At 40.8% G+C, this 23,667-nt stretch overlaps 1 protein-coding gene across 3 annotated transcripts in view; it reads right to left on the reverse strand.

Moving 5' to 3' along the window:
- The window catches only part of TNFRSF19 (TNF receptor superfamily member 19), a 106,764-nt gene extending 83,444 nt beyond the window's left edge, over positions 1–23,320 (reverse strand). For 2 of the 3 annotated variants that reach the window (XM_055121680.1, XM_004604620.2), the window contains exons 1-2: positions 22,881–23,320; positions 3,016–3,117 (exon numbers count right to left, since the gene is read on the reverse strand). In XM_055121680.1, the coding sequence (XP_054977655.1) occupies positions 3,016–3,084 (69 nt within the window). In that variant the 5' untranslated portion in view covers positions 3,085–3,117; positions 22,881–23,320. Of the gene's footprint in view, positions 1–3,015; positions 3,118–14,610; positions 14,740–22,880 lie in introns of those variants that run through there. The other variant, XM_055121674.1, reaches the window with a different exon arrangement.
- Between the last annotated feature and the right edge of the window lie 347 nt (positions 23,321–23,667).

A 23,667-nucleotide genomic window follows, 5' to 3' on the forward strand; every position in this document is an offset into this window, starting at 1 on the left:
TGGATCTTCTTGGAATTAATCATACTCACATACTTTTCTTAGTATCCAGAGAAAGAAATGATCCAGGAACTTAAAATAATCATGCCCAGACCCTTTTGTATCTTGAAAAATTAATATATATTGATATATATTAAAATACATATGCAAATTCCAGCGTGATGAATTGAGTTAAATAGGTAATAAATTGGTACTATGATCAAAATTCTGCTATTATCCATTATGCACTCCATGACACCCAGTCTTAATGTGGAAGTTTCAACCTTTCTTGGGTGAACTACATTTACTTAGAAGGCATCTTTTGAAAACTTTTGACAGTCAAGAAATAGACAGATTTTTGACGATGATGAAGATAACAATAGTGGTCAAACCCTCTGGGCTCTTTCCAATGAAAGTGCTAAGAAAAAACCAACTTTCTTACTGATCACCATATAACCATGTGAGCAGGGCCCAACAATATACTTCGTTACATAGCAAAGGACTTTAATGGAAAGATTATTTACTCTGGCAAAACCAAAAGTTTTAAGTCTCTCTAAGGGCCAGAGATATGGTACAGTAGGTAAGACTCTTACTTTGGACACAGCTGATCTGGGTTTGATTCCTGGCACTGCATATGGTCTCCTGAGGCCTGCCAGGAGTAATTACCGAACACGATGTCAGAGGTAGGCCCTGAGCTCACCCAGGTGTGGTACCGAACTCCCCCCAACCCCCAGAAAAAAAGAAGGAAAAAAAATGCAGGACTTTGAAAAATTTTTCCCAAAACAGTAAATTCACCATATCATCACTCTATAACAGTGTGTTTGCCTGTTTATAAACAGACAGTATTTCAAATAACTTCATCTGTGTGTATTATTTGCTTTCTTGTTTGTTTTTACAGCCACACCCACCAGTTTTCAGGGGTCCATGTACTGATGTAAATGGAACCTGGTCCTCTCACATGCAGAGTGGGAAATAATCAATTCAATCCCTTTTCCTTTTCCTTATTTTCCAAGAAGTTTTTTGCACAGATAGTCGTCTTTCAGGTAAATAATTATTCTTATGCTTGCAAGTCATTGCAAGATTATAGCTCTACCAGCGCCCTGAGCATTGCCCCAACCCATTGTTTGTTTTGGTTGATGGAGGGATAATTTGCATTTATTCATTAATTTTTTTATTTTGAGGTCACACCTAGCACTGCTTAGGGCTTACTCCTGGCAGTGTACCCCTAACTCAACTTTTAAAATTAAATATATATAGTTAATGTACATCAACTATAAATATGTTGTATATTAACTATATATGTACATACATACATACATACATATATTCCCCCTCCACCATCCTTCCCATGTCTCTTGTGCTGTTGTGTGGCCAGGTAGCCCCACTTCCTGCTGATGATGCTTGCAGTGTCTGCACACATTTAGTTGCTGTGCTTGCACACTTGGTTGCAGCATGTCGAGAATCACACAATTTCTCACGGCACTGGCAGTCCCAAACAGAAGAGTTGAAACCTGTTGTGTAGGGTGGTGCTGAGGGATCACCCCTCATGACTGTGGGGTGAGCTCTGTCCCACTGACCTGGCCCCACAGATAGTTTCTAAAACAGCATCTCTAGTTGGGGAAGACATTTGATTCCACTTCCTCCCCTAAGTAGCCATTCCCTCATGGATAGTCTGACTATAATTTTGTTTCTCTAAATAAAAGCTGAAAGCCTTAGCAAGCATGGTGAGGGATGGCATAGGACAGGATACAGGCTGCTGTCTTGGACAATGCCCATCACTCAGAGGTGTAGAGGAAGTCGTTTTTGATGATTATAATAAGGAGCAATTATTGAGTGAAAATGAACTCTACTTTGAAGTTGGAGTATCTGTAATGTCTGCCAACCTCCTTAATGAACATCAAAGCATCCAACCCTTTAGAGCAGCAGCACAGAATTCCAGGTGGGGGCAGGACTGAAAACTGGTGGAGAGCAAGGTCTAATCATCTCCTGCCACTCTTATTTTTCCCCTGACTGCCCATCTCTGAGTTTGCTTTCATGCCAGGGGTGGGGCGGAAGATTCCCTTCTCCTGAGAAGATACTCAGGTCACCCTGAAAAAAATATTCCATAATCTCCCACCAAACACACTTTCCTTCTAATGCTTCCCATAACATTAACTCACCTTACATTGACCTGAATCCCAAACTTCAGTTTGACATCTTTTATTTTGTTTTCAAAGAAGATTTCAGTATACATCATTGTCTTAGGGGTACATAATTTTGTGTTGGTACACCAAGACTATATCTCGAGGCTAATGATTCTTTTGAACATTTCATAGATGTTTTCCCTTCATCTTTCAAAAGCATTAAAATTCTGCATCTCCATTTAAAGCTTTTTTTTAAAACATGGAAAAATATAGTAACCACATAAACAAATACTTTATTAAATATCAATTTTAAGGCCAGGGAGAGAATTCAAAGGACTGGAACACCTACCTTGCATGTTTGAATGTTTGATCTTTGCATGAAGATCCAGGTTTGATCCCTGACACCACCTGGTCCCTTGAAAACCACTGGAAGCAATCCCTGCATATGACCAGGTGTACGCTCCACCCCCCAAAAGAATAAATGATAAATTACTTGCAAACTGTTCTAAGGCCCAGACTCCAAATTCGAACCTATAGTTTTGATAGGGTCTAGGATGTGGCATAAGGAACAGGCCTGTAAATACAGGGTAGCATCACACTGCAAGGCTATAAAACTGGGGTTTCATTCAATTTAAGTAAAAGCATTTCAAAAACTGTTATTAAAGTCAAGAGTTGGTAATAATTTTAGCTTATTAGTTTAATGAAACTATGTTAAAACACAATTCAAAATTCTGTTCATTGTGTTTTGGGGGGCCACACCTGGCAGTGCTCAGGGATCACTCCTGGTAGAATTTAAGGGGCCATATGGGGTACAGGGGATCGAACTCAGGCCAGCTGCATGTAAGGCAAACACCTTAACCATTGAACTATCTCCAGGGCAAACCATTGTTTTTATGATAAAAAGGAGTTGACTTACCAAATAAGTTAGCAGAACGACAATGATGAAAAATGTTTTCTCTTGTCCTAGCAGCACATTTAAAGCCATCACTCTTATAAAATGTCTTTATGGTTGAAGATTCTGGAAGGGAAAATACAGTAAACATTAATATCAACAATTATGTTCTGTTTACTATATAATGCTTGCTATTTACTACATACCTACACTAGATAATATTGTTTTGTTGGGGGGTTGTTGGACTACACCCATCTCTATTAAGGCTTACTCTGGCTTAGTGCTCAGGAGTCACTGTGATGGACCAAGGATTGAGGTGGGGTTGACATTTAATCCCTATACTACTTCTTCAGTCCTGATATTGTCTATATTTTTAAAGGAATCACCTTTGAAAAGATACAATTAATAGACAATATGTAATGATTTAAACATTTAGAGAATAAGAATTGAAGTTTGTTCTACCCTTATATCCTACATAAAACTCCTACTGGCTCTTAATTCCCAGTCTCTATTTTCTATCCAAGTCTTCTTTTATTTTATTTAAGTTTTTGGTCCACAACCAAGGGTGCTCAGGGCTTACTCTTGGCTCTGCACTGAGGGATAACTCCTAGTGGGCTCAGGGGATCAGGTGGGATGCCAGGCACCAAATCTGGGTTGGCATGTGTAGGCAAATGCCCCATCCACTGTACTACTGTTTCAGCCCTGAAAGTGAATTGATACACTTTTTTTTTGGTTTACTTTTGGGTGACTCCTGGTGATGTTCAGGCGTGACTCCAGGCTTTACTCTCAAGAATCACTCCTGGTGTGCTTGGGGAACATATGGGATGCCAGGGATCGAACCTGGGTTGGCTGTGTGCAGGATGAATGTCCTACCTGCCACACTATTTCACTGGCCCCAATTCTCTACCCAAGTATCTCATATTCAATCACCTTCACCCAGTAGAGAACGATTTCAAACAATGATGAAGTAATCCTTCTGTTTATGTAGTTTGGTCAGAGCCAACAGGACAATAACAGTGATAAAAAAAACTAAACACAAACTAAACACTATGTCCAAGTATTACCATCAGTAGTTCAGTTACTCAGTCCTCACAACTGCTGTAGAGAGCTGAGTGACTTGCTCCAGGGCACAGCGCTAGTACACCGCAGGGCTAGCTGCATCCCTATCTGGCCTTACCCCAGTGTCCCTGCATCCCATGTACCATGCAGAAAACAAACCAGAAACAGAAAGAAAACTTTTTGTAACAAAAAAAATTGAATTTTCAACCTTCAACCCCACTGCAAGCAGACACAGCTAGCTTTGGCATTTGTGGTTTCTTCCCCCAATCTGTCAGCAGAAAATTAATCATTCATTTTAAAACCATCAAAAAATCATTACCATGTGATGATATTTGGGCACCAATCTGTCATCTTAAGAAAAAGATAAAGCAAAAAACAGAAACAAACCTAGTTGGTCTGCTTGTTTTTTACAGATTTCCACAATGTCAAGAAAAGAGACACACTGAGAAAGAAAAAGGAGGGTTGTTTGGAGGTTTCACCGTTCAAGTGGAGAGACAAAGGTTCAGTTTCCAGGGAAGAGTCCATCTTCTGAAACTAAGGGATGCTCCAATCAGATCATCTGACTTCACAGAAGGAAGCCAGAGCAGAGAACTGCAACCAGGAGCCAAATAACTCAAAGGAACAGTGACAGGACAACAAAGGAAGCAGAGAGGGGCAGGTGCTGGCCAACCAGCAACAGCCCTTTAGGAGACCAGACCCCTCTGCATCCCCTCCTCAGGGGTCCAACTATTAGGGCAATGAGAAACCATTCTTGGGAATTGAACCAATGACCCAAGTGGAATGCATTCAAACAGTTGCTTCCCCCGCCCCCTCCCTCACTAGATGCTTGGGAATAGCTGTTGCCCCCCACCTTCAACCATGGCCCCAGACATTTCAGAATCATCCAGCATTATCCACCTACGCAGTTTACTGCTTATGTAGACTCAGAACTGAGGTCAGCAGATAAAATCACATTCCCTGAAAGTTATGTTCCAGGTTTTCTCTGGACATAGTCCTATTTTTTAATGTGCTAATATATTTTTTTAAGTAAGACAGATTTTATTTGCAGGGTCTTTGAAGGGACAGAGGAAGAGAAAGTGGGAGAGAGTGGAGAGTAAGAGACAGAGTACCACGCTCAAGAGAGAATGTGGGCTTCTCCAAGGGTGGGGAGCACCCCTATATACACCCCAGCATTAGATAGGAAAGCATAAAAGTACACATCTCAAGAGGGGAGATGCAGGCGACATATGCTGGGCCACACAGGCACAAACAGCACACGTGCTCGGGCAGCATATGAGCCTAATGTGCTAATATTTTACAGTAAAATATATATATATATATATATATATAAAATCTATCTGGAATCAAAAGAATATGGAAAAGGCGTATAAGTACCGACACATTTGAACAAAATATGATAAACAAAGATGAACAGAGTCACTCTACTAATAGAGTTCGGAAAAAAATATATTGTGGGGCACTATTAGTTACTGTGGAAGGAAAGCAAGTACCGCAGGCTTCTCTAGAGAAGAAAATCATTGACATCTAATCGACTCATAAGTTATATCAATATGAGGTTTGGTTCCACAGACTCTATGTACAAAAATAAATATGCCAAAATAGTACCAAAGGCAATCCCAGAGGGACACTAACAGAAATTTATTTATATTTTGTTTATTTGTTTGTTTGGGGATTTGGGGCTACACCCCGTGCTATGAAAGTAGCATCACTGTGTGTAAATTTTGAGGCACACAGGAGTGCTTACTCCTGGCTCTGTGCTCAGGAATTACTCCTGGTAGTGCTCACGGGACCACATGGGATGCTGGCAATTGAACCTGGGTTAGTTGCTAAAAGGCAAACATCCTACCTACTGTACTTCACTCTGGCACCACATGGTGAATTATTACCCTCTTTTCCCCACTCAAATCTTTTAAAGGTGGGGAGGGGAATTCCCAAGCAGTGCCCAGAGGGGCCTTAGTGCCACTCCCCCCAATACTCAGCCAACCAGGATGAGGAAAATCTCTGCCCCATAGTGCCGGGGACACCAGAACATACCCGGGCCACATTTGGTGGTGAGGAACATATAATACCAGGGTTCAAATTTGGTCCCTAGAGTATGCGAAGTATGTGGTTCTGACCAGAGCTATCTCCCTACCCCTAAAAATTATTTACAATGGAAATATTCTGTTAATGAAAAAATATATATAATATTCTTGTGGCAAAATTGGTAGCTTTTCTTGAAAAGTTCATAAAAAGGGTGATGAGATAAAAATGATATAAACACTACCAAAAAAGGGAGAAAATTAAATAAAGATCTATGAGGTTTAGATTATAGGGAGGTTTTGCTTGTTTATCTCTTATGGTAGAAATAGGGATGTAACAAAAAATTCTAATGGGGTGACATCATACATACTGATGTGAATTATTCTCTCAACATACATGCTTTGGAAAAAAGCAAATACCACAGCCTAAAGTTTGGAGGGTTTTGATGAAAGATACAAAAGTAGCACCACTCTGTGTAAATTTTGAGGCACATGTGGATTTGTCCCCACAAATTTCTAAGCCCCTTAACCCAGAACTCCTTCCCGATATGGTCTCACTGTTGACTTTCCATTCTTCACTGGCCATTCCCTGCCAAACTGCTCATCCTGCCCAGCCATACCTCAATACTAGTTTTTCTCCCAAGTACCTGTGATCTTCCCTCCTTATGCACTGTGGTCTATTTCTAAAGAAATTTCTTTTCTACCATGTCCTAAGAAAACCCAGTGTAAATGTGACCCTATGATGCTGCCCACCAAAAGCACAGGAGCAGCCTCACCCCCACAGCTCTGCAGTTTGTCTCCATTCACGCACAGTGTTGATTGATGCGCATAGGGCTACGTTGCTGACATGCTGGTTTTGTACCAGACTGCGTGCTTCTGTAAAATAGGGACCACACCTTCTACAGGCATCAGAAAATGAAAAATTAATTATATGTTTAAGTTCAGCATTTGTGATACTGAATACTGTATTGAAGATTTGTGAAAGGGATGGCTTCCCCTTACTATTTATCCCCATGCCAAGAGAGAAACAGTCAAAGAACCCAAGAAACAGCAGAGGGGGACAGAGTGGCAGTATAGAGTGTAGGGTGTTTGCTTGGCACGTAGCCAACCCAGGTTCAATCCCCCACATTCCATATGGTACCCTCAGCCCTGCCAGGAGGGATTCCTGAGCACAAAGTCAGGAGTAAGTCCTGAGCACCAACAGATATGGCCCAAAAACCTGAAACAGAGAAGAAACAGTGAAAAATGGAATCAAGTTCATGCCCACTGATTCCAAGGCAAGGGTCTCAGCATTGTGCAGGAGAAGTCTGGTTTGTTTCCCACTTTGTGTACATCTGAAGAGCCCTTCCACTTGGCACAGAAGGATGACAACTGATCGACAGGGACAAAAGACAACACTAATGACCAATCCAGTTAATCAACACATTTTGATGAAGCAGGTGCCTGAGGGAGGCAGGTTCAGGTTACAAGACACTGAAGGCGAAAGCTCAGCTTAGCAGGGCTAGAGAAGTCTCCCAAATGCTCTTCAGGATTGCCAGGCTCAGGGGTATTTAGAAATACCTGAACTCTTTTAAGTGTAACTGTGAATTTCCCAAAATAAGATTAAATACCTTATAAAATGTTTTGGCATTTACAAAAGGAGGAAATTTTAATGAAATAGCTAGTGCTTGAGTAATACTATTTCAATAAAAAAAATGGGGCAATCAAAAGATAGTTATGAAAATTGCCTTTAAATGGGCATTTGGGGTCTGGCCCAGATAGAAAAATGCATTTAGACACTTCAAAGTTGCATGAATCTGAAGATGGCTTGTTAAGCATGAGAAACACACATTAGGCAGATTATGTACAATAGATCACTTTGGTTTTCATCGTTTGCCAAGATCCTCAGAGGAGACAACATTGACTAAGAAGTTCACATTCATTTTGGAACACGCACAGCGAAAAGTGGCACTACCTAAGCAACAAGGAGATGAAGCTGCCTAGTTTCTCAGATTCTAAGGACATGAAAGTAGCAACTAGAACTAGCACAATCTAGTCTCCAACTGCACAAGCAGATGGCACTACCAAGAGCACCAGACAAGGGGAAGGGAAGAAATGGGCCCCTGGAAGCATGGCATTGGCAGCAATCTGCCCACCTGCACAGAACGCAGCTGCTCATCCGACCAAGCTGCCTCCAAAGGAGGCTAATGCTATAGGTGCAGAAAGGTACAACCCCTGGACTTCTTTGTCCCCAAGTGGAAAGCTGGTGTCCAAAGGAAAGGACAGGGATGGAACAAAGAGCACTGGGGTGGGGTGTTACGGCCTCTCTTCCTCTCTCTTGGCTGGGCAGCCACTGGATCCCAGCCCATAGGGCTGTTACAGCCTTGCATGTCTTTTGACAGCCACCCTTTCTTTGCCTGGAGCTGTGTTCTGCTCTGTCTTCCTCTCGGATGCCTGCCCTCAGGGAGTTGATGTTCTGGGGTCTCCCTGCATCATTGTGGGCCCTCTCCTCCCAATGCCATAGTGCCCAGACTCTCACAGAGCTGCCAGCTGCTTCCTTCCCTCCTGGTAGCCTTGTGTGCATCCAGATGGCAGCACCCTTTTTTAGCTACTGCATCATGTAAGCACTGGAGCACTGTTGTCCCATTATCATCGATTTGCTCGAGCGGGCACCAGTAACATCTCCATTGTGAGACTTGTTGTTACTGTTTTTGGCATATTGAATACGCCACAAATAGCTTGCCAGGCTCTGCCATGTGGGCGGGATATTCTCGGTAGCTTGCCGGGCTCTCCAAGAGGGACGGAAGAATTGAACCTGGGTAGTTTGTGTGAAGGCAATCGCCCTACCCGCTGTGCAATTGCTCCAGTCCACTGTATCACTTACTTTTAAAAAACATCTTCAATAGCCAAAAGGAAGAGTTTTCTGGAAAAGTTAGGAAAATACAACAGCTATGATCCCAGCTTTGAAGTGACATAAGCAAAGCTCAGCATCCAATGTTCCCTAAGAGGCATACACAATTTTGAACACTCCAATCTCTACCTTCCCCTTTTGTCACACAGGAATTCTTTTTTCCATTTTATCACCAACCACTGCACTGGAGTTTATAACCAATTAGGGTGTGACAACTCTAATGACAAACACTGAGATGTCATCCTCGGACAAAAGTCCCTCAAAATATATACCTAATACATGTTGAGTAAAGAGATCCATTAAATAGTGGTAATAATTTGCCCTTCTGGGTTGATGTAAGGATTACAAAAATACATATGAAAAATATGCATACCCTTAACTTGAGACCAAAATATAAATTATTGTGGTAGAACACAATTTAGATCAGGATACCATTTTCTAACTGAACCACTACATTAAGTGGTTAAGGAGACAGACCTAGTATTTTATCTGTATGATTTTAACAACTCAGTAAATTTTCTGAGTTACTTTTAATATTCATCTTATATATAATCAAGATATATGAATCCTAGAATAATTTAAATAATCTGGATACATTTTTTAAAAAGAGACTTATAGCTCTGAGAGATAGTAAAGGAAATAAGTACCTTGTAGACAGCTAACCAGAGTTTGATCTCTGGCACCACATGTAGTCTCCTGAGCATCACCAGGAGTGATCCTTAAGTAAAGCCCCGAGCAAACCCTGAGCACAGCCAGATGTGTCTCAGAAAAAAAATTGCTTAGATTTCTGTATTTTTATATTCCTTAAGATTTATTTATTATTTAATATACAGTGCACACAACAGGAAATAATTTTTATTTGCTTGATTGTTTGCTACTAGGGATTTAATCCAGGGCTTCATCTATACAAAAAAAAATGTGCCTATCAATGAGTTACAACCCAGACCCCATAATAAATGACTATTTAGTAAACTGTATTAACATTACCTAACAAAGCTATATTTTTCCAATATGCAATAGACTAACAAACTTTAAGCCAGCATTAAAATAGGCTGGCAGACTGACAATTCATAAAATTAGCATTGAAATGAAGACAGTGAAGAATTTAGAGTCTTTTTGTTTTAAATTTGGAACACAATCATAATTAGTTTAGATATAATGTTAGCTTCATATGCTAAGTGAAATATCAATTGGAGATATGGGGCACTGCCATTTTCAAACAGGACAAAAACCCACAGCCCACCCCGTGCCAGGCTGTTTCACTCAGGGAGCCTCAGAGGTGGGCAGATGAGAGCCCACCCCGCCCCAAGGGACCCAGCCCCAGCATCGGAAAACCTCCAGAACCCAGGCTCAAGGCTGCTCCCCACATGCTTGGGCCAAGCCTCACACACTAGTGAACCTACTCCTGGACCGGGCAGCCACATTCGCAGCCGCACAACACATCATAAGACACACCCTGCCCATTCTCCAAGAGTATCACACCACATTTGGTGGGGTTCAAATTGTAGAGGGAAATATACGTATATATATGTGCATACATATATATATAGTAAATGTAGAGGGAAATAGTATTTGTAGAGGGAAATACATATATGGTATGTGTAAATAAATATACATTTATATATATATATATGAAAGTTCACAAGGCTCAACCTTTAACAACATGTTAGTGATATCTTATAGGAAGATCTTAATGGCCCCTCCCAAAATAGAACAATCTTCACACTCTTTCCTCTATGGATACTTTTTTATAGCATTTTCAGTGGTTTTTCATAACGAACAATACAAAATATATTATTTCAGTTCTGCTTTGGGACAGGGATTGGGTCTTGGGATGTAAACATCCCAAATATGGTGATGGGAAGGTGTAATGGTGATGGGATTGGTGTTTGAATATTAAATATAATCAAATATTGTGAACTAACTTATTTTAAAAAAACCCACAGCTTCCAGCTATCCTGTCTTGGACTTCAAGTTCACTGTATTTGAAAACCATTCTTCATACATAGTAGAATTGGCAGTCCCTTTTTGTAACTGAGGTGGCTCAAAATGGTAAGATATGGTACGATCTTCTCTCTCTCTCTCTCTCTCTCTCTCTCTCTCTCACTCTCACTCTCACTCTCTCACATACACATTTGTTGGCTTGGAAATGTGAATGATTTCTCTATTTCAAATTATACAACATTTTCTACAAAAAAGAAAAAAAAAACCTCTGTAAGTCTTAAAATGTTTGCTGCCAAATACAGTATTTTCAAATCTCTCTAAATTAAAAAAAAAAACATTAGGGATCACTTACTCTCAGGCTCCTACCGTGTCTTTTTAATAGAACTTAAAATAGAAGGCTTTTTAAAATTATCTTCTTGGAGTGGTAGACGCTACCATTTTTGGCTTGAGGAAGATCGTTGGCAATGTTCTCAAAGTGTTCATTCTGTAAGCAGGTCATAACTATGGCAAAATTTCCTCAAAATTCAAAACTGTTTCTCTATCCTAGAACACAAATAGAGCCATTGCTGCATCAAGAACTTAGGGGACCTCAAATTTCGACCCAAGCTAGTCTCAGAGAATTGTGCACAATCATTTCTGAAAATGAGTTGCTAAGTTATTTTATCTTCATCTATACAAATTCCTTTGTCTTATATAATTGCCAATGGGTGGTTGTTCTTTTAAATCCCAGGCTTTAAAACATAGTTTAAAAGGTAAGTATTTCATGATGTATGCACTAGACTATAACCCAATACTGCTTAAACATTTTATTTTAAACGTAAACATTTTAGACAGATAAAATATGATGAATGAACTCACTGCTCAACCAGTAAATGGTGAAAAGAAAGTGGTTTCATCCCACTTTACTGTTCTTTTCCTTCATTTAGAAGGTCACTTTAAAAAAGGTTTAGAACATTTAATAATATACTACATAAGACAAAATGAATTTAACTGTTTAACCAAGTTAAATTAATTTTTTAATTGCTTAATCAACTGCTTCATGACTCTTATCTTGCAAGCAGCTACTGAATCATTGGGAAGTGCAATTACTCATGATGAGTATTCTTATTTAACTCGTAGTTAACAGAGTATATGGACTTACTTTGGAGTTTTTAATGGTGTGACTTTAAATAAAGTTCTCAGATTGAAAGCATTTGACTATTTTCATGTTTTGAAAAAACCTGCAAGTGTTTGGTCTGTGTTGTGTTAATTTCTGAATAGTGATACCAATAACAGGAATAAGCAAAGTCTGGGGTCAGAGATTTACAACAGGTTAAAAATGATTTAACTCTGTCAAAAGGAAAATAAAATTCTTTACATGAGTGTTAGCAAAGTTCTTCACTTATGCTTTAAAAGTCCTGAGCATGCAGATGTATACATAAAACCATCATGAACTATTCTGTAAATCACAGTGCCTCAATAAAGTTGTTTTTTTGTTTGTTTATTTTGGTTTGGGGGCCACACCCAACAATGTTCGGGCTTACTCCTGGCTCTGCTCTCAGGGATCACTCCTGGCAAGAATCAGAGGGACCATAAAGGATGTTGGGGATTGAACCTGGGTGGGTCATATGCAAGGCCTTACCTGTTAAATTATCTATCCACCCCCCGAAAGAGTTTTTCAAATAAGCAGAAAAGTAAAAGTCCTGAATATGCCCTTGATTCATGTACTGGAAATAAAAATCAAACTTCATTATTTTCTAATAAAAATATATAAAGGGCAGGAAGTGATTTTTACATGTGTCAATTATTTTCCATTGACATGTACAGAAATTAAATCTCTTGATGATTTAAAGTAAAAAAGGACTAATTTTCTGTTCTATTTTCAAAGTTGCTTAGGATTACTTAAATGTTAGCATCCTTCCTGTTCATGCCTTCTGAACAGTTAATGGTATTTTATACTGTAATTACAGGTGCATAAAAAGTATTCCTATGTCCAAAACATCACCTTCCGTATCTAATGTGGACTAAGCACCAAAGAAACACTTAGCTTTGGTGACTGTCACAGAAGACACCAACATAATTTCCCCAAGTTAGCACTTAGCTAAAGAAAAACTCCTAAGGTCACAAAAGCCATGTAACTTTTTTTTCTTTTTGGGTCACAGCTGGCAATGCTCAGGAGTTACTCCTGGCTTTGCACTCAGGAATCACTCCTGGTGGTGCTCAGGGGACCATATGGGATGCTGGGAACCGAACCCAGGTCGGCCACGTGCAAGGCAAACGCCCTACCCGCTATGTTATCTCTCCAGCCCCAAGCCATGTAGCTTTGGCCACATATCATGGAATATTTTCATAGACTAAAAAGCAAGGAAGCTAGAGAGCTCATAATAAGACTCTGAGTGTTGACAAAAGACCTTTTTTTAAAAAAAATTACATGTATTTCTGTGTTTTGTATTATTTTCAAAATAACTCATAAACAGTAAGCCCTAAACTGTTCTTTAGAAATACCCACAACTCTGTAAATAATTAATGTGAAAAGCAGTTTTTACAATAGGCTTCACTTCGCACCTCTCCTAGCTCCAGACCTTTAAGTTAGAGAACAAGCAGTGTTCCCAATAAAATATATTTTTAGATTACAGGAAAGCAACCTGGACAGAAGCGCCTAAGGTGGAAATGCACAACAAAAACCATGTTGAGTAAATCCTGAACAAATGCAACATAATCCTTCCTTTTGCACCTGAATGTTTGATCCGGAAATAACATCAGAGATAAAGTATCCTGTTTGCATAAGTCGCGATTAGCAGTAACTATTTCAATTCGTATTAAAAGTGGTCTTCCACGAAAGGATACAAATGCCACTGAATAAAAAAAACGGTATCTTCAAACTTCTGAGTTAAATTGCGTCAATTAAAGCTACAGACGTTTCATGGTGCTTCTGCTTTTGTTTCAAATTGGGTCATTTGATTAAAGTGCCCACAAAAAGTGACGCTGGTCTCTGATGCCAGAGTCAGTGGCCCACTGCCGCCACCACGACAGGTCGCTGGACTTGCATCCTCCCAAACTTCAGGAGTCTATCAGCCACTGTTTAATGAAGTGGCTTCAGAAGCGGGTCCGGGCCTGTGACAGTTCCAGCTCTACTCCTCCCTGCACTTATAAACGTCGCCGACACCTGTGGGACTTCCTTCCCCCTCCCCCGAACGCACTTATTTAACCCATTAGCGCTCCTTATTACGCCTCGTGCAAATGTTCCCCCTGGACCTGCTCCGCCAGCGCCAGACGGGCGGGCTGCTGTGCACGGGCGTGACGGGCAGGACTTGGGGTGCGAGGGGTGCCGGCGGGACCTGCCTCGCACAGAGGGATCTCCGGAGCACAGCAGCCTCGGCGAGCCCTGAGCGCAGAGACCGGGTCCCGCAGCCCGCAGCCCGCAGCCCGCGCCCCGCTCGGCTGAAGCCCCGCCCTCAGCGGTGCTCCCCGCGCCCCCCTGCGCTCCCAGAGACCCCAAGCGACCTCCTCGCGGTCCTCAGCTGTCACCCCTCCCCGGGGCCTCCAGTGCCCGGCTCCCTCCCACCGCCTCCTGCCCTGCCGGCCAGAACCCTCCCGAGCGGACAGATGCCGCCACTCCGGACCGGGGGGCCCCGGCCGGGGACCATCGCGGGGCGCCGTGCAGCCGCCACGGGACTCGGGGGCCCCACTCCTTCCCCCGCTCTTCCGCCGCCCCGGTCTGCTCACCGTGCGGCCCTGCAGGTCGGGGCTGGGGCTCCGGGCGAGGGGACTTTGCCGAGCAGAGCTGGCTGCAGGGGCCGGGCGCCGGGCCAGCCGCGGGGTCCTCCTTGTGCGGCGCGCGGGGCTTCGCGCTCTCCCGTAGCCCGGCAACGGCTGCCGCCTGCGAAGCCACGCCCACCTGGGCCCCGCCCCGACGCCAGGGTGCCCCCTACCGCCCCGGCTAGGCGGCGCAGGCCTGGCCCCTCCAATGCCCGCGGTCCTCCCCACCAGAGCATCAAGCTCTCCTTCCCTGCTAGTGCCGTCAGCTTGGGGAACTTGGGAACTTGAGTTTGTGCATGTACAAAGCACCGCTAACAGTGTCTACCTTGCACCTCTGCTGGTTAGGAGTGTGAAAAAAAAAGCATGTAACTCCCCCTCCCCACCTCCGCCCACAAGGGTTGGTATGCTATAGAAAAGTCTAAATTCTAGTTTCCTCTGCCCACTGTGCAAACTGAGCACCTCCAAAGCCTAATTTTCTGCATGTCTTGTGCATAAGCAGCACCATTTTGAATCGGTTGGGTTTGCTTTCCCACAAACACTGCAGAATTTGAGCACAAGAGTACAACGGGTACGGTGCTTGCCTTGCATGCAGGTGACCTGCATTCAGTCCCTGGAATCGCATATGGTCACCCCATCAGGAATGATCACTGAGCACCACTAAGTGTAACACCTAAAAAAGCAGACAATTTTTGCTTGTTCCTTGGTAAGTTCTCACACATTCATCCTTTCTCACTCTTCTCACTCAACACATAGCTGCCTCGTCCAGCAGGTCCTACTTTCTTTCATTGTGGTCACTGTCACCAAATAAAATATTTACTAGAGGTTCCTCCATGGTAAAGAATGGCTTCCCTGCTCCTTGAATTACCATGCAAAGATTTTTATGTCTGAGTTCCACCCACACTTTCAACCTTATCTTTCTCTCCTCCAGACCACACAATTTATATTCTGGCCAAACTGGTCTGCAAGCCTGGCTTCTAGTGTGCCCTGAACTTACCCTTACCTTTTGCTCTCTAAGTTTCTTCTTTATACTTTCTTCTTTTGATGTCCTTTATCTCTGCCCAGATGTCTTACTTACCTTGCTCCTGTTCGGGACCCAACGCATAAAACATGACTCTCATGAGCCTTTCCAAGATACATGGCCTTCTTACTACAGGAAAGCACTCATCACATTCTTCTTTGTGTCATTAGTTTTCTCAAAAAGTTAAAAATTAGAAATTTTAAAAAGTTCACTGTCATCACTGTCATCCCATTGCTCATCAATTTGCTCAAGCGGGCACCAGTAATGTCTCCATTGTGAGACTTGTTACTGTTTTGGGCATATCAAATACATCACAGGTAGCTTGCCAGACTCTGCCAGGGTGGCGAGATACTCTCGCTAGCTTGCCGGGAAATTCGAGAGGGGCAGAGGAATCAAACCTGGGTCTGTCCCATGCAAGGCTAACACCCTACCCAAAAAGTTAAAAATTTAAAAAGGTAAAAATGCTGCCAAGAAGCTGGAGATGAAGGCACTTGTACAGGGATGAAGGCACTTGCTCTGCATATGGCCAACTTGACTTCAATCCCATGTGGTCCCCTGAGTCCCACTCAGGAATGATCCCTGAGTGCAGAATCAGGGGGATAGGTGTGAATACCTCTGGATATTACCCCAAAAGAACAGCAGCAAAAACCTCTCAAAGGAGGGGCATATTTATGCTCAAAATTGTATCAAATATTCAAACAAATGCAGAATAAATGTTTTCTGGGTAGAGAATTTGACCAAATATTCTAGTTTCCCTTGTCTCCTTAATATTCAGAGACAGTGACAAATTACTTAGCTCATTTGTTCTCGCATCATTTCATGCGGATTTGACGCATTTTTCCCCCCAGTTAGTCTGTTAACTTATTATGGAGAGAGCCCCTGTTGTTTACATGGTTGGCCTTTAGCATTATATAATCTGGTCTTGAATGCCACTTTGCAAGTTATTAGTTGGATGGCCTTAGAAAAGTCACTTAACCTTCCTAAATTTCTATTTATACATAAAACAGTCATTTTACTAGTGACTGTTAAGCCAGATATGGCATCTAATACATTTAACTCAGTGTCTAGCACACAGTGACTGAGTACTAAATGGTACCCATTATTAGTAGCAATGTGTCTATTGTAGTTTCTGTAAGATTCACAATCCTATCATCAATAAACAGTAAAAATTGAAATAATAGTTGACAGTGGAGAAAAGAGTATTGAACATGTGTACTCTAGCACTTAGATGTGTCTTATTCATTCAATAATAGAACAGGCAATAAATACTCCCAATATTAACTCACACTGAGTATTTATATGATCCAAAGATATTACTTGAACGAGAACCTAGACCAACAACTGAGCAGCAATTAAAAAGTGCAGTTGTGCAGCATTCGTGGGGCTGGAAAGATAGCACAATGGGTAGGGTGCTTGCCTTGCTGCCCCCAGTTTGATTCCTGATGAGCCATAAGGTCCCCGATTCTCACTAGAGTGATTCCTAAGAGCAGAGAAGGCCAAAGCACAGTTGTGGATAGCCCCCAAACAAACAGAAAACAAAAATACAAAAATACAATTCTTAGACTCTTTCAGAGGGAATTCCATGCTTAGGATTGGGACTGAGAATACTTTCCTCTCTTTAAAATGCTTGAATACCATTAATAAGTTGAACTTTTAAATTTTATTTTACTTTTGTTTTCTTTTTTACTGAAAGACCAAATTGTTCTAAGGTGCTTGGCAGAGATGTTTTTAAGATTAGGGCCATTTTTCTGATGCTAGTTTTGGAAATATACAACACTAGGATAGTTTCCAAAAAATGTTGAGGTAAAGAAACAACAAACTTCTTGAAAAATAATTTGGCCTACAAACTAGGTCACCAGAAGTAAGAAAATTATCTAACTTTCTAGCAATTTCTGGTCAAAGCTCCTCTTCATCAAGAAAATGGTAAAGAATCTTGACTTCTGTTCGTTATTTAATAGCTGCTTATTATTTTTTTGTTAACTAGATTAATAAATGGGAGGAATAATTTCAAATACTAATAAAGCTCATTACAACTTAACTTTAAAAATAGAAGGGAAATAACCAAGATCCACTATATAAATTATTCCCAGCACCCATTCCTGTGAATTATAAACTGTAGGATTGGAACCAGACATTGAATGACCTACTCAAGGTCACAGAACAGGTTCACTATAAAACCGCAATCAAAATCAAGTTCCCTGGTTCCTAATATGTCTTTACCATACACTTGTGCAAAACCAATACTCAGGGAGGTTATTTTTATCCACACAATGTCATAGTGGTGACACTTAAAGAGCAAAGTGATGAGCTGTAACTCTCCATTAAAATACAGGTGACTCCAGCACCTTTGACCAGACACTTTCCATGTGTCTAATGAGAAGAAGTTGATCTTTTGATCTGTGCCTCTTTCTCCTAGTAAATATTTTGCACATGGCAGAGTTAGGAATAGGTTTCTTGGGTGGTAATCCATGATTCTAGCCTATGGAACTGCCAGAGCATTGGGGACATTTAACAGAATGGAGAAAACTGTTTTAAGTCAGTTCCTTTTAAAGGGAATGCAGGGGCTGGAGAGATAGCACATCGGGTAGGGCGTTTGCCTTGCATGCGGCCGACCCGGGTTCAAATCCCAGCATCCCATATGGTCCCCTGATCACGGCCAGGGGTAATTCCTGAGTGCAGAGCCAGGAGTAACCCCTGTGCATTGCCAGGTGTGACCCAAAAAGCAAAAAAAAAAAAAAAAAAAAGAAAAGAAAAGAAAATAAAGGGAATGCAGTTTTCTTTCAGAAGGAATGGGTTGATAGTATCTCCTGACCCCTGCTTTACAACCTACTCTTCTTCTCTTTTCTGCCTTTGACCCAACAGCAAATTTGAGTCACATGGATGGTATTAAGCTACTTGTGGTGACTTCAGAGTTGTGCCTTCTGTAAATAGGTGGACTCAAGAGACAACTTTTTAAAATCAGTTTTTTAAAATGCACCAACTTATCAATTTTTTCTCTTTTTCTTTTTGGCCACACCCAGTGGTGCTCAGGGCTTAACTCCTGGCTCTGCTCTAAGGGATCATTCTTGGCAAGTTTGGGAGACCATATAGCGTGCTGGGACTCAAACTCAAGTTGTCATGTGCAAGTCAAGCATCCTACCCCTCTGTACCATTGCTCTAGCCAATTGTCAGTTTTCCCGTGTGAACTGGGATGATTCAGGGACTCTAACAAAACTAAACATGGATGCTTGTGGGGTCCTGGAATCAAGAGAGAATTGATTACATTTTGAGATCCTTTATCGACAAAGAATTTAGGTCAATTAGCGGGAAATTCAGTTTAAAAAAACTGATAATATGATATATTAAAAGAAAAGGAAGCACCCTTTTTAAAGATTTTTTACTATAATATTTGCTTTAAGTTTCATCCTCTGTAATCCCTACTTAAGCAATCAACAAACTACAAGACCTCTATGATGCCTGCATTTGGAACTTAGAGTGATGATGTTTTGTGCACACAGAAATAAGAGGGAGTCTCTTCTTGGCTCAAAAATTTTGGCTAGAAGAACTATATAAGGGGGGTGGAAAAAAATTCACATGTGTCTCTCATGGGGCTGCACTTTAAATTGTGCTTTTGTTGTTCTTTTCAAATAAATCCATCTGGAACTAGAAAATTACTACAGGGGGTAAGGCACTTGCCTTACATGCAACTGACCTGACACCACATATAGTCCCACCAGGAGTAATCCCTGAGCACAGAGCCAGGAGTAAGCCCTGAACACCTCTGGATATGGTTCAAAACAAACAACAGAAACAGCTCACCCAAATAAATCCATTTTGCTAATAAAATAAGTTGTTGCTTTCTGTCTGAGGTTAATGCCTTGAGTGAATCAGCTGCCTAACCTTGAGGAATAGAAGGGCCCAAGATTTGAAATCAGATGATACTGCACTAAATCAGTTTTCATAACTTGCATACTATTTAAGCCTCTGAGACTCAGTTTACTCATCTGTATAATGGGAATAACAAACTGATTTTTCTGTTTAGTTAAGTAAGATAGTGTTTTAAAAATAGAGTTAGAATTCTGGGCACACGGTCCCCAGTAAATACTATAATCAATAATAAATACTAAAATCAATCATAAGTGAATGAATTAGTGTTGAATTAATAAATATTAGTGATGTTACTAAATAATTTCTAAAGCTTAATGTGAGATTTTTAATGATGGTTATAAGAGAAACAGACAGCTATTTTGTCGTTTGAAACTTACTTCTCTTGCCCAGCTCTTCAATTTTTCATGACTCACTAATATCTTCTAAGAAAATATCGATTACGTAGAAATATACAAAGATGTGCTCATATAATATAAAATATGTAAACACAGACACATATAAACATATATAATTATATACAAATAGGCCAGAGAGATATAGAGAGAGTAAGGTGCTTGCCTTGCAACTTTAGGAGTGACCTCTAAGCATAGAACCAAGAGTAAGCATGGAGTACTGTCAGGTATGGTTTAAAAACCAAAACAAAACATACTACACATGTATATATAAGTTTATGTGAAAATCATTAAGTATATGAACATTGTGGTAAATAATAAAATTCAAAAGCAAATGGAACAAGAAATCACCAGACTGGGGGCTGGAGCGATAGCACAGTGGGTAGGGCATTTGCCTTGCATGTGGCTGACCAGGTTCAATCCCCGGCATCCCATATGGTCCCCCAAGCACCACCAGGAGTAATTACTGAGTGTAAATCCAGAAGTAACCCCTGAGCATCGCTGGGTGTGACCCAAAAAGCAAAAAGAGAAAAAAAGAAAAAAATCACCAGACTAATCCAGAAGAAATCCAAAAGAAATCACCAGACTGACAAATCTATCATGGAAACAAAAAATGTATTTCCATAGGAAGCAGTTATCTTCATCTTTCTGATTAACTTATTTTGTTTGAGTAATTGTTGGAAAATAGAGTCTGTGTGGTAGACTAGAAAGAACCTGGAACCTAAACTTGGAAAACTAACCCGAAATAATTGTAGTTTAGATAGTCAAGTAGTCAAGTTGCTTTTCTCCAGGAAGTTTCCTCATCTGTAAAATGGCTCTATGAATTCCAGTCCCACTTATTTTATGACTATGATCTAATTTCCACCCTCATTGCATACAAGAGAAAACTGGCAAAGTGACTCTCTTAAGGTCACATAGCTAATCAGTGACAGAATCAAGAATGGAAAAAAGTCTTTTGAAGACTTGCAGTAACAAAGCTATCATTGAAGCAATAGATAGGAAAGTGCTTTGAAAATTTTTCAGTGGAAGTATTATGGAATATGTCTATTTAAATCACAAGAATATTATGTGATAATTTAGAAATACCTTTTAAAACTGTACCTGTATATTAAACAATAGGCATCTGTCTTTTTAAATTGAATATAATTTGTTTCATTCCTCAACAAAGACTCAAGGAGTAAACAATTAACTGAATTAATTCAGACATTGAGTGGATTTTCAAGGATTTGACTTGCCCAGGCTAGTTTTCTACAAAGCCTAAATTAATCAGATAATTGCTAATTCTCCCCTTTGTTTTGTGCTGAGAGTCTTTATTTGCTAAAATGAGCCTCGTGGCAAAATAAGCATTTAAAAATATTTTAAATCTTAAACCTGAGTTAAATGATTGAGTTCATAAGTATAGTACTTCTGTAGGCATCCTCTCTCAGCATCAGTTTAATTAATCATTAATTTTCTTTATCTAAATATGAACATTAGTATGACGTTCATGACTTAAATAGAATTTTTTTTAAAAACAAATGAAAAAATTAATCGAAACTGATACTCTAGGATATTATAAAATTGCATTTTTAGTTTGTCAGTAGATCAAAAGCATAATGCCTCCCTGGCATGACTAAGACAAGAGCTAATTTTTGTAGATTAAATTCTTAGTGACACATTAAAAATATAGCATCAGCTTAGTATGGCTTTAACTAATCTTTATTAACAGCTATCAAAGTTTTAAAATTAAATGAATGATGCTAGCCACTTTCCTGTATCAGGAGAAAAGTTTGAAAAGTTATTTAGTTAGCTTTAAACAATTAATTACATGCAAAGTGAGACTCATTAGAATTCCTGCTTTATCAAAGTTTTGGGCCAAAGAATAACTTGTCTTATCATTTATGATTCTTTTGTGGTTGAGCATAAAGTAGGCTATTATGATGAGAATTAAATACAATATTCAAATAAATCAAGGATATTAAAATGAACAAATGAAAACATGAGGCACTTGCTTTTCCACGATATTAAGCTTTTGCACCTCAATGTAAAGACTTGACTGTGTACACATCCATAAGCACATGCATGCAAATCAGTGAACTGATGAAAAAGTGAATTTCAAGTTCAGCACAGCATATTATTTGACTTTGAGGTGTTGAGCATATACTAAAGTGAAAATGTGACTAAAATCTTTATGTAACCTAAAAGCTGTTGGTTGCCCAGATAATTTTCATAAACAGCTGGTGAATTTTAACTCATAGCAGCTGTCATTGTAAATTTAAAGTAAATGTTAATTCGGGGATATTAACCTTGAGAGTGTTTCTCTAAATAAATCTTGCATTATTTCCAAAGGTTTCTGAAAACCACTAGAAGGTTTTTTATCCAAACGTGGCACAATTTTATCCTCACTGTGCTCAAAATTTTCAGCCTTATACATGAAAGGCTTTAACCAAGACTTGAATGCCTGTTCAGTGATCCCTGGGATACACAAACTGTATAAGGAAATAGATTTGAGGGGTTTACATCTTGTAGGTGAGAGAATAATCAGTATTACTAGAGATGCACTATACTCTTCCATAAGAAAACAAGAAAAGCATGACCTCAAATACAGTCCAGCTGTTTGTTTACTAAGTAACCTGCAAATATTTGGAACGATTATAGCAGGTGTTAGACTGAAGCACTGGCTCCATGCTAAAGTTAAGCACTTGAAGGTTTTGTTCTGCTCAACCACGCACTTTGCAAGAGAAATTTGCATGACAGATTGCAAACCCTTTTGGACAAATGACTATAAATGGCAGCGGAGTATCATTTCCCCCGGATACATGCGTGTAGTAGTTTAATATACTACTCAAGTGCAGAAATGCCGGGCTTTTAATTACGTCAAGCCATCCACTTCTTAGCACGCTCCAGAAAAGTGAAGTGAAAGCTCCCACAGAATCTGCAGCGCAGTACCTGCAGCGAACAGAATTCTTTCCAGTACTCACCCTTTCGGCAACTTCGTTTCTCCCTGCCAGCACTCCTGTGCCAAACGCTGCTACCTTCCTCCAAAACGTATGTCAGCACAAGCCCAGACGAGACTTCAAATCCAGGAAAATAAAATTAACCGTGCAGATCAAAGGCAGACGAGCAGGGGGATGAAATGCCAGTAATCTGATCGCTGATCAGTTGCAGAACATCAAAGGCCAGGGCTGAGTTTATACACATGCAGGGATATCCAGAAAGTTCTCTCCTAGCTGCTCGCCACCCTCCGCCCTCTAACCCACAAATTCTTTTGTTTAGCTCGAACCACGTTGTTTAATTCCTTTCTCTTCTTCCCCCTCTCTTTTGCAGTCTCCCCGGTGGCTGCTTGCTCCCGGGCTGGGGCTGAGGGGCTGGGGCTGGAGCTTTGTCGGCTCCCGAGCCTGGGCTGTGTTGGGAGCTTTGCCTAGTGCCAGCGGGTTCTGCTTTATCCCTTTCATCTCCCTGAACTGCAGATCCCATGACATCATTCAGCGCCGTGGGACTGGCAGGAGAGCTGTAATTCAGCCCGTGGGGGGTGCGGCTCCGAGGAGCTAGAGGCCGGCTCCTTTCTAAGCACTTAGGCGAGTGGTGCCTCACGCTCTGCACAGCTTCTGCGTGGCCGGTTGGAAAAGCCAGAGCAATGGTAGCAGAAGGGCCCCGGTGGGATCACCCCCTCACGGGGTCTGCCCCATCTGAAGGTCGCTGCTTGCTGATCTCTTGGGGGTCGAAAACGGCCGTTTTCCACAAAGACTTAGAAGAGTTTAGTGTCAC

The sequence above is a fragment of the Sorex araneus genome, chromosome 1, assembly GCF_027595985.1.
Source record: "Sorex araneus isolate mSorAra2 chromosome 1, mSorAra2.pri, whole genome shotgun sequence".
Classification (NCBI taxonomy): domain Eukaryota; kingdom Metazoa; phylum Chordata; class Mammalia; order Eulipotyphla; family Soricidae; genus Sorex; species Sorex araneus.